At 36.0% G+C, this 12,912-nt stretch overlaps 1 protein-coding gene and 1 long non-coding RNA gene across 3 annotated transcripts in view; one reads left to right on the forward strand and one right to left on the reverse strand.

Moving 5' to 3' along the window:
* The window catches only part of LOC147071815 (uncharacterized), a 208,466-nt gene that overhangs the window by 157,352 nt on the left and 38,202 nt on the right, over nucleotides 1–12,912 (forward strand). The window lies entirely within an intron of this gene.
* Lsm11 (U6 snRNA-associated Sm-like protein LSm11) overlaps nucleotides 1–12,912 on the reverse strand; it is a 58,275-nt gene that overhangs the window by 37,642 nt on the left and 7,721 nt on the right. For both annotated transcript variants that reach the window (XM_085946647.1, XM_085946648.1), the window contains exon 2: nucleotides 3,857–3,972. In XM_085946647.1, the coding sequence (XP_085802773.1) occupies nucleotides 3,857–3,972 (116 nt within the window). The remainder of the gene's footprint in view (nucleotides 1–3,856; nucleotides 3,973–12,912) is intronic.

Below are 12,912 nucleotides of genomic sequence, written 5' to 3' on the forward strand. Positions count from 1 at the left end.
ATAGATTAGCATCGCCGAGAAATTGCCGCCCCCGCCACGCCGGGAGAAGCGAAAAAAACCGCCGCCCACCCATCCAGCCTGCACTGATGACTATTGTTTCGTGTACCGACAGCCGACTGCTGACCTTGCCTCCTCAAAGAGCGGTAAACAATCGCAGTAAATAATAATAACGCGCTTATTAATGAAATGGAGAGCGGACCAAAAACGGCGCTCGGACGAAGAAAAAAGACAACGGCTACGTCTCGATTGGCGCCTCTCTTGTGTGATTTTTTACGCGGGAATGTAGACAACGAAAAAGGGCTTTGAAACATTTTTTGATATAGTGATAATAATTATTGACATATTATTATCAATTAATATTCTACGAATAATTCAATGAGTCCATAATCACAAGGTCGTCGCCAAGCTCTCTAGAGAAACTTAAAGACTTTCCAGTTTCTAGTCCAGAGTCAGGACATTCTTTTTAGACCGATACTTTGATTTTCCGTACCTTTGCATTCACAGAACAGTGGGTACTTTGTACCTTTATACACTGAATAGCCGGTGTGCTCAATCTTACAAATAAATTCTTCGCATATTCTTCAATATTCACATTTCAACAAAATTCTTCAATACTCACATTAGAATCTATTTTAGTGAACTATCACGTTGGTAAGTGTTGTTAAAAGGCATGGTTATGCTAGGTTAGCCCGGTTGCACATACAAACTCGTCTCGACTGAAACATGTCGAATTTGTCGATGTAATTTTGTTGGCATTAAAAAAACACATATAACATAATTTACCCCGCATATAGTGCCGATGCAATAGTTTTCGTTGGAAAAAAACATCAGCTGTCGCATGCAATTAATCGAGCTTGAGAAGGTCGGCCATTCGAACATACTACATGTTGCAGCGACGCATGCACAATGTTACTGTCGGGGACTATCCCGCTGAAGGAAGGTAGTTGCAACATTGCTGGCGGTTTTGATATATGGTTGTGTCGCAGTCGAAACGATTTTGTATGTGCGATGGACTTAGTTATATATTTTTATATTATAACGAACATATCCTTGAAGGAGAATTATAAAAGTTTAGCGTCGCGTTAAAATGATACAGGTTTTTCAGTATATTAATTTAAGTATAAACCAAATATTATGTACCTACCGAGTACCGGATAACTGAGCACCTTTCAAACTATAAAATGGAATAGGTATCAATATTGTCCAGACTGAAATAATATTGGAATACTTTCCTCGCTTCACACGCCACGTGAAAAGTCACGTGAAACAGCATCCTGCAATCTTAATACAGTCGGATGACAATGGGAAAGCATATTCACCTGGCAAGTTTAAGAAAATTGACTCAGAAAACCGCAAGGAGTCTTTAAACAAAATAATAATTTATTTTCTACCGTACCGTTATAACTAACGCGTCGCTTCGAAATTCTTAAGCCCACTCGCACATTGAAAATCGTCTCGACTGGGATATAGTCATAAATAAACTATGGGTGCAACATTGCAATTTTCTTCCGTGCGCATAGGCGAGACCATGCCGGGACAGTGACGTCGCGCGGTTAGCCAAGAGAGTACAACATTTTGGTATTATACCTGCGCCGCATGTCGTATGAAATTTGTTGCATGCGACGCAAGCTGTGTTTTTCAAACTGAAATGTTACTCTCATGCGGTGCGTAGAGGTGCATTTAGTTACCACGCGTTTTTTGTGAATGCTAACAAAATCACATCGACAGATTCGGCGTACTGCAGTCGGACGAATTTGTATGTGAACTCCGGCTGACGGTTATCTGTGGTAAGTCTGTGGTACTAAAAATCCACCCATTCTTTCACGTACATATTTGCTCCGCAAACCCCCGCTACCTTCCTTTATATTACATACCAGAAATTGCAGCCATTAGTTTTAGAATGTACCTACATAATAGCACTTTTTGAGATGTAGTAAATGATGTAAAATGTGCAGTAATAAGGCTCGCCGTCTACGCGTATGCCACACCTGTCCGTATATAGCGGATACCCGAATGTAGAATAAATTGCAATATTTACTTGTGTGTGTATATGTGTTTTTTTACAAGCGTAGCCTTAATTTGGTAACCTTGGAGGTTTTCTTAGGTACCTCAGCTAACTGCTAGGCATTTGTACCAACCGCCGCACCTAAAAACGCCGAATCACTATTTAAAATTTCAAGAGAGACATTTTGTATTGTCTCTCTGGCAAAGGTCGGGTGTTGTATAATTATCGCCGGCAGGTGCTGCATTGTAATGTACGCCATGTCGGAAAAATCATGGCCACCCTAGCCTTCAGCTGCACCCCTGCAACGCATCTAACATCTTCATCGGCATGTTAAATTATAGTAGTGGCTTTCACCACGAAGTAAAACATGTTATATTTTGATTTGTCATCATTTTACATTTCGAGTTTTCAATTCTGGTATTGCGAATCTCGGAAGTTCGGAATAATTGGCCTTCATATAAGTTAAGTACATAAAAAAAACATTCTTTATATAAACACTAAATAAGTAGGTATGATGAACATTTATCAGTACTACCTACCTATGCAAAAATTGTTATTTAACTTGAGTACATAATTGTTATTCATTTGAAATAGTTGTCATACCCACAAATTATTTATTCCTTTTCTTTATAATAATAAGGAGAATGGCTTAAGGTGAATGCTCATCCTACCACAGGAAAAATATGAAGCTTGGAGATATATTGACATCAGGCGCGCACGCAAGGGAGATTTTCGGGTCCGGAACCGTCCAGAAACGTAAAAAATACAAATTATTTAGGTAAATGGAATATAACTTCTTCGTATTCTTCGTCAGGACCTCATGACTGAGGATCGTGACTGATGAACGGGTTGGCTCCACTCCTATCGGTATTGTACGACACGAAAGGCATTTGGACACTGGTAGACCCGTGGCACTCATAAATTGGTGCAACTATCTGGGGCATTCGATATTTAATTTAACATTCTGATAGGGCATGTCTAAAAGATAAGACGGCGCGGACGACGCAAATGGACACTAATTATCCAAATAATTATTATGATCAAACCACGCGCGTTCGTGGATGCGACAACTAGCAATAAAGGTGAATACCCTTATTTATACCTGCAGGCTAGGTGTTTATCGCTAGACTCAAAGTGCGGATTGTCTGGGTATGGGGAATGTAAGTGGAAAATGTAGTTGAAGCGACGAGAAACTATGAGTAGTAGGTGGGGTAAATGTGAAATCAGTGGTATCTACCTGCTAGATTTTCTTTACTCCGCAGATATTTTTTTCAAAATGGATCCACCTCTCCAAACCATTATTCTCTGTGCGCGAATGGTTGAGATCATTATTTACATTCTAGCGCTATTTAACTAATCAATACGTATCTAAAAATATTGTTTTTTCTTTAGTCAAAGATAAATTTAAAACTATGCCTCTGATAGGCGGCGATAGTAGTATGTTTGGTAGTGTGCATCTTTCGGCATTGCGGGATCCGTAAAAAACCATAAATATTTTTTTAATTTACCTGCTTTATCATAATAAAAACATGTCACTAGGCGTGAAAATAATTATATGGATTTTGTTTCATTAGCAAAGATGCAGTCAATAAAAGGTAACAACCCTTCCTTCATACTGGACGATCCAGCATAGACACTCTCCATTTGCTTTGGCCGAGCATTTTTTAATCTCCTGTGACGCAAAGATTCATACATATTAATATATTTTCAGTAATTCCGGGGTAAGGAATATTAATCCCGAAATTACGGGATTGAAAAATCTATCAGGGATTGCGATCTCCGGTTTCGACACTCTTAACACAGGGTGGATAGCTTATCTCTGCGAAATGACTGCGGTGACAAAATCTTTACCTTGATTCTGATCCTCCCCTGCATCAGCTTGTAGAGGCCAGATAGTGGTCCCGTGTATTCATCCATCTTCGTGAAGAGATTCTTCACAGTGATAATTCTCATCGACCGAACGGGCACTGGAAAAAGAGGACAATTCAATTAATATTGTATATCAACAAAACCATCTTTACACAGTTAAAACACCGACATGCACAAATGGTGAAAAAATATATTTATAAATAATTTTGAAAGCGATGATAACGGAAGTGAATCGATGGACCCATCGTCAAGATAAATATAACCAAGACGTATTTGGTGTTTATTGATCGTAACCATAACAATAATATGCAGCCCAGTTCGTTGCTGAATAAAATATATATTCTAGGTCAGGGGCAGTCAACCTTTTTATAGCTACCCCCCCCCCCACTTTTGTATCTGTTAGTAGTAAAATTTTCTAACCGCTCACCGGTTCCACAGTAATGGTGATATATTATAAATTAGGGAAGTAACTATACTTTATAAAAGTTATAAATCTAAATTACAGCAAGTTAAAGCATATAATAATAATTACTTACCAAATATTTAATGTTAGACTTTCGCTAATTTTGGCAGAATAAATCTTTATAAAACAACTTACTGTAGTTAAATCTATCTTTTTATTTATACTTTGCATACATAGAAGCATGAAGTCTGATGAAATTACATTTAATTAATTAAATTGTTAATGAGATCACAGAGGCTGATGTTGCGAAACTAAATGCTGGATATCTGGCTCAATTTTTGTGAGGAACAAACGAAGGTCCCCACTTTCGGAAATATTCAGGCGGTTTATTTCTTTGATCATAATATTATTAACAGCACTAAAGCCTGATTCCACAAGATATGAGATAGGGAAAGGTATCAATAAACTGAATATCATTTTCCACATATTTGAATATAAGACTTTAAGGATATTCAAACCCTTACCGCCCACCATGGAAACTGGACGCCCACTAGTGAGCGGTAGGGACCAGGTTGACTACCCCTATTCTAGGGCCTATGCCCAAGGGTTTGGCATCGCTGATAAAGATGCATGCGGGATTGACAGTAAAATGAGAATATCAATAGCAAAAACCCCTATATCGAAACAGTAGCCAAAAGAAAAACAGCTGCTAGACGAAGTTGAAATGTGGTGATGACTCCATAATCACCTAACTTCACAATCGAGACAAGACTCTCTTCAGTCCGGTCATAAAGCCAGCAAGTAATATGGCTACCTGGAGAAAGCTCTCTCCAGATGGACGAAGCAAAGTCCGAGTACTGGCCAAATCATCACGAACTAACGATGAGAAATAAATTAATTTGACAGTCAAAAGTAAACATTGGATTATGTTTGTCTGTCTGCAGGTTACTTTTTGTCAAGTAAATTTTACTTGCTTTCAATGTTTTACTTACACTTACTGCCAAGTTAAAATTATAGTAACTTTTCGCGGATGAAAATAATACACAATGATTTATTACTTAATTAACTAGTGATACGAATTATATTTTCTATCTAATTTTGGTATTGCTTTAAAAATACACAAAACTTGAAATAAGTAGGTAAGTAAGTCAGGTATTAATGTGAATTTTAATTACTAAATTATAATGCAGGATATACATCAATCTAATTGAATTTGAATGATTAAACCTTGATAAAGAGGTACTTGATATTATTCATTCGGCATGTTTTTTTTATTAGATTTTGGGAACACACATAAATTATAATGTGATTACAGAAGACAAGTGTTTTGAATTATGAAAATTACGATACAATCTCGGCGAGGCTAAAAACAAGTAAATTTTAAAACCAGACTATTACTTAAAAAATAAATATGAACACAGGTGTGTTATTTACAGATAACGTTTCAGGTAGGTTATTTTCACATTTTAAATCTGTCAATATTATATCAATGTTTGTTGAAAAATAAGGTCTTTCGATTCGAAAACTGTACCATTTATTACATATTTAATCTTATAAGTAACACCCTGATTTATTCAACAATACATACAGGTATGGGATAATCTTCAATAGTTATTCGGAATACTAGAGGGAAACATACCATCTATTTTAATAATTGTTTTGCAACTTTTGATAGCAACACTTCAACATTTTTGATGTGGTTGAATAGCCATAGAAGAAATTATATTCTGACGTTTTTAATAAAGATGGCGACTATAGAGTATAATATACTATCATATTGTATAGTCGCCACCTTTCGTGGCCTGCACCGCGATTTCCTAACTATCGACTCGTGTGGCACCAGACGACATGACGTAATTGTGACGTCACGCTCGAGGCATGCCGCCCGCGCACAGTGCTCACCAGAGAAAATATTATGATGAAACACCTATATGTGTATGGTGAGTAGCGTTATATTCTCGAGTGCTATTATCACTCCGGTAGTACGTCATAATGATGTCATATGACGTCATGTCGACCGGGCAGCTGGCACTCGCAAGTTCCAACATAGGGCCGCTGATTTGTCAATTGGTTATAACGTACGTATGACATAATGTGTGTCTTTTTTGTGTCAGTTTTCGTTGCCACCGTTCGGTACATTGAGATATTGAAAATCCAGATTAATTAACAATTAATTAATTAAAGATTTATTTTATTTTTAAACACGGTAGTATTGGGGTCATAATATGTTATATATTATATATTTTTTAAATTATCTTATAATATATTCTATATATATAAATTGCCTCTCATACAACCTGAACGAGGTACGTTTAAATATTGATATTTTACATTCATAAAATGTGACCGCGAAAAACTGGAAATTACTGTAAATAATTGTTTTTTTTTGATTTTTGTTGACAGCTAGTAGTTTTTATCTACATTTGAACCTATTACGCTGGCTAGACAGTCTCCTTAATCAGTCAGCCACAGCTGCGTCACAGTATTACATACTCCATAACACGAAGATATTAATAGACGTACTTAAATTTAATTTCGAACAAAACCTGATTTGATTTTTTAAAAATTATACAGTGGTCGTTAATGTTACAGTAATTGTTCGAATTTCTTCCGGTCTAAACCAGTCTTGGGAGAAATACTAGGAAAAAAATGGCTTACGTACAATTATTATTTTATTACATTTCTTATTATAAATTTAATCAAATCACTTTGTTTTGATTATGATTGAATTATGGTATGACACAACAGTTGGGATATCAGAGAGATGTTACACATTTCAACGAGAATAATACGAAATTTAAATTATATTAAATTCTTAGTGGTGGATTTTCATAAAACCGGTGAGGCAATTGCTTAATCAGAAAATATTAAAAGATCTACAGCATTTTCATAAAGGGTCTCCGTCATCCGTGTAACCAAAATTCACCACTGTAAATTATACATCGTGTTCTATCAACCTACCAATCACGTCGGGGTCACCAAATTGTAGCGGTTTAATGTTTTTTTTTTTTTTTTGAGAGGTGGATAAATGATTAATTAAGACACACAACTGACTTTGATCGATGTTTATATGTTGACTTCTGTGGCACGACTCCTCAATGTTAACCAAGCGCAGTCTTGTATTGTCGACTGCGTGTTTAAAAAGTTTTATTTTTCGTCGATAGATGTTAAGGTACTATAGAACTTAACATAATTGACATTATATATTACTCTTTTTGTAGAATACAATTCCACCAAAGATATCGTACAGGTAATATAGATGGAGCTTAACGTATGAAAGTGATGGCAAAAAGAACTTGAACCAATAATAATTATTTCTCTACTAACATACAATTTAGAGATTGTCGTGTTTCTTGTCTATTTCTTCCATACAAAAATGACACCAACGTCAATTTGAAATTGCCTTCAGTGTTTTTTTATAGAGAAACTACTGATGATCCTTCTAATACTCTCAACATCTTTAAATTCAAACTCAATTAATTGAAAGTAGCCGATGTTGTAACTCAACAAGTTTTTATCTTTGTAGTAATGGTAATGGCGTGACAACCGTAGGCGACGGCGATTTCGGCTTTCGCACCATTATCAGGATTCGAAATAGCTATCGACTCGGAAAACCCATTTGTAAAATATAATTCGGTGTTTATTAAACTACGTACCTATATGTTTGTTGCAAAATGACAATATTTACCACTTCGAATATTAATTAGTAGTTACTAGTGGTTATATTTAACAAACTTATTTTATTTATGAGACACATTGACACCACAGCATGTATTTTTTGCCAGACGCTGTATTCGAACCCGCACCCACGGGTTCAGAGACGGTCGCTTTACCAACCCCTGCACCCTGGGCCAATGCGAACTCCATGAATAACTAAAGAAATAAAATTTAACTTAAGCCGATTCAAAATTATATCAAATTTGCACGCATTGTAAAATTATGGCGGGTAAAAAATACAATTGATTTTAAAACGATTCTTGTCGATTGTCATTGTTTTAAACTTGACGCTTCCGTAAAATTGGTAAAAAAAATATTGAACCATATTATTATAGTTAAACGACCTTCAATTGATTTGAACAGAAGGAAAATTATAATTTGATAATATGTAAATACATAGAATTCCATAAATCTGTAGTTACAAGAAATGTTTATGCAGGTAGGTACGCAATCAGTTGACATGGTTTAATTATTAAGTTGTATACATAACTATACAAACCTATCACAGGTACCATACGTTTTCCATCCTTTAACGATATAAGTGTGACCTATTTTGTTTAATAATAAATTCTAAAAATGAGAGCACTATTTATTACAATGAATTATGACGTAGAAATTTAGATTTACATTTTAACTTTATAAATCTTAAACGCCTCACGAAGAGGTTCATAAAAAATGGACTTTTCCATACTACTACCTATGTATTACGTCGATACAAGATACATGAAATAATATAAAATTCTTCTAGCGTAGATTTTGTGGATTCAAGCAAAAGGAGATAAGTCAAAACAATACGGAATTGAGTTATATATTATAATGCTAACTACTATTTTATGTATGTTAAGAAATCCAGTGAGAAGGGTGGAGGTAGGCTGTTAAGATTCGACATAAATAGTGCACGCCATACTTTGACAGTCATACGTACTTGTTTTCATTGAACGAAAACTAAAATTTACAGATAGTGTTGGTTAGTTTTTAAAATTTAATTAAACCCTGCGAAACCAAGCCACAATAGATAAATTGTCAAAAAATACACATCTATCTATAAAATATCTAAATTTATGCCATTAAATCATACATCATTTTGGATATTTTATAGATAGAATAATATTTTATATCTTCGTTCGGTTAGGCAGGGCTTAATGATTTAAAAAAAAAACTAACTAACAACATGTTTAATATGTATTCTTAATTCAGAGGAAACACGTAGGTATGAATGAAAAACTGTGCACAATTTTGTGATAGCCCAAAGCATACCAAAATTACCATGGTTTGGTTAGGCAGGCTATAGTTGATTTTTAAAATCTGTAAACTGCAGTCTTAGTTCAATAAAAACAAATAGGTATGACGACAAAGTTTAATGTGCACTATTTATGTCGAATCTCAACAACCTACCTCCACCCTTCGCCACTTACGCCACATACTAGGGATGTTGATATTAATCAATCGAATTGTAAGACTTCGTAATACATTAATATACGAGGGTGGGTCAATAATTCCTTAGAAAAAAGCATTAAAACAGTTTTTATTTTTGTATTTTTTTTTATTTCTCAACATAATCTCCTTGGAGCTTAATACACTTGGTTAGACGTTTCTCAATTTTTTTTTAAACCGTCAGAAAAATAAGTTTTCGGAAGGTCCTCAAAATAAGCATTTGTCCGATCGATGACTTCTTCATTTGAAAAAAAACGTTGTCCACTTAGCCATTTTTTTAAGTTTGGGAAAAGGAAAAAGTCACTGGGGGCTAAATCTGGCGAATACGGTGGGTGGTCGACCAATTCGAACTTCAATTCTTCAATTTTAGCCATTGATCGTAAACATGTGTGAACACGGGCATTGTCCTGATGAAAGAGGATTTTTTTCCTGTTTAAATGAGGCCGTTTTTCTTCAATTTTGTTTTTTAGCTGGTCCAATAAAGATGCATAATAATCCCCTGTTATTGTTTTTATTTTTTCCAAATAGTCAACGAAAATAATTTCACGTGCATCCCAAAATACAGAAGCCATAACCTTACCAGCTGATTTTACGGTTTTCGCCTTCTTTGGACATGGTTTGCCTTCGCAATCCACTGCTTTGACTGTTCTTTCGTCTCGGGAGTATAGTGGTGTATCCATGTTTCATCTACAGTCACAAAGCGACGAAAAAATTCATCCGGATTGCGTTGCATGAGCGACAACAGGGCTTTAGAGGCCACCACCCTATTGCGTTTATTGTCGACTGTGAGCAAACGCGGCACCCATCTTGCAGAAATATTTTTCATGCCCAATTTGTCATGTAAAATAGAAATGACGCTACCTTTTGAGATCCCTGTAACCTCAATTATCTCACTCAACTTTAATCTTCGGTCACTTAACACCATTTCGTGGATTTTATTGATCATTTCTGGTGTAGTCACCTCTACAGGACGTCCTGAGCATGGTTCATCCTTTGTTGATGTACGACCACGTTTAAATTCATTTAACCAGTTATAAATAGTTGCAAGTGAAGGAGCAGATATGACGTGAACTAAATCCAACTCATTTTTTATTTCCTTTGCTGTTAACCCTTTTATATTAAAATGTTTAATAACAGCTCTAAACTCAATTTTCTCCATTTTTCATTTTTCCATTTTCCACAAGCAAATTTTTTTTTAAATGTACGAGAAACACACAACAACCCGACCAATCTGATTGAAACTTCGCAGCATACTGAATCGGTAGTGCCGCTGCATGAAAACAAACCGCTTACAATACTAGTCGCGCCACCTGTCGGCTTTTTTAAGGACTTATTGACCCACCCTCGTATATAGCTCTAGAAAAATAACGTAAGCATGTATAATATGTAGCCTACTTATTTCTTTTAATACAAAGGATACGTCTTATGCCGGGTCCACACTGGCAACATGTCGCCGGCAACCTCGTTAAATTTTACGATAAGTATGATAATTATTATCGTAAAATTTAACGAGGTTGCCGGCGACATGTTGCCAGTGTGGACCCGGCATTACATCCAACGTTCCCTCTAATTTTTCTATTGTGTGAGGATCATAAACTCACCTGAGCAGTGAAGATTCTGGTATCACATTTCTATTTGACAAGTACGCCGGCAGCGGTGTGTATCTTTCGCAAATGACGCAACCGATTCGTCATAATATTTAAGGGCCTCCGAAAGTCTGAAGAGTTAATATTAGTCGCAAGGTTTGCTTTGGGCAAGGTTTAATAGAATTTTAAAAACTAACCAATACCATCTGCAATTAGTATTAGGTATTATTTTAAAGAAAAAGAAATATGACTGACAAAGTTTACTGTGCACTATTTGTCACAGCCTACTTCCACCCTTCGGGTACATAGACGTATGTATTGTGATTCGTAAGAATGGAGAGTCTTTCAATTAAACCATGTTTGTATATTTTACACATACTAAAATTATAATTAAATTGTTAATTTTTTTATCGCAGAGGGGCTCAAAATCAGTCAGTGCGTAGGGCCTCTACCTCACTAAATGCGTCACTGAATGTGCGCATGCACACGCACACACTGCAGAGGGGATGTTTTCTCTTATCCTAACCCAGATGTTCAAAGTTACGAACACTAACCCTAATTAATAAAAATCATAAAACACCGTATCTCTCAAATATGTACATACTATGTATAATACAGTATGTATCATGTATCTAGCAAATTATATGATTAAAAAATATATAATTCTGTAGGTACACATATTTAGTAAAAGGTAGTATGCGATTCCTGATATCTGGTTTGACTAAATAGCCTAAACAATGAAAAATATTTTATTACAAAGGGCGGCATAATAATTTGACGGGTTCATTTAACTACGCAAAGAATGGTTATTATTTTTCGTTCAGCATGTTATTATTATAAAAACCACACTAGGTATTATACCTAATATGTAAAAATTAGAGGGAACATTAGTGTTCATTAAATATATTATTGTAAAGGTACTCAATCTACGTATCAGCACAGGCGTACCAACCTGCTGCTGAAATTTATCAAAAAATATGGGATTCCTACGTGACAGTTCAATTCCGCATCACGGATTACATTAAAAATTTACACGCAACAGAGTCTCGAATCCTAACCTACGACAACAGAGCCACTCACTCACACTCGCGGATCGAAATAACACACACCAACTCGTTATCTAAGCGCATACACTCTCGCTTGGCCGGTGAGTGAACGGCCGATCGACCACGTAAAAGACGGAGTTTTGATTGTGAACGCTTCAGTACTGCCAACGGACCACGTTATATTTTCAATAAATTAAATATTTTTTAAGTTGTACTATTCAAAAGAAACTATGGATAAAGTGGTAAACAGAGTTCATCGAGCTTCTAAAATGGTACCAAAGGACCACCTAAGACCCGCTGGATCGGCGAATCAAGTTTTAAATATTGATGATCAGCCAATCCACCCCTCCCATACCGCGCCCGGTCTTAATCGGGCGCATTTTGAGGAACAACATGGTGATGTCAGACATCTAAGGATGTTCAGGTTTTGTTTGTTTATTATTCACAGCCGAGACTTGAAGCCACGCATTACAGTGTGATTAATAAATTATTTTTTAAACGGTTCGTTGTAGTAGAGAAAAATAGATTAAAAAAACTCGGCTTAAGATAACGATAAATATAACTAAGACGATGACCACTTATGCGTGCGACATGTTGCAATAACTTAAGTAGAGCAGCATCTCATAGTGATATTAGCTGCAGTCCAGATGTCCCTTATAACTAGGATCAAAGAGCATTAGAAGTGCACACGGGAAGATACGCGGGTCCGACGGTGAAGCAACGAGGTGATGTAGAGTAATAGGTGGGTACGGTTCGCTGTGGACGTTTTGAACGTCACGTGCGAATGGGCCATACGAACGGTATGGGAAATTTAATCCGGAGCGTGGGTAACCGAAAACTGTGATTAATGGT

This window comes from Rhyacophila brunnea, unplaced genomic scaffold, assembly GCF_057557595.1.
Source record: "Rhyacophila brunnea isolate RB1 unplaced genomic scaffold, BYU_Rbru_1.0 scaffold_2, whole genome shotgun sequence".
NCBI classification, from domain to species: Eukaryota; Metazoa; Arthropoda; class Insecta; order Trichoptera; family Rhyacophilidae; genus Rhyacophila; species Rhyacophila brunnea.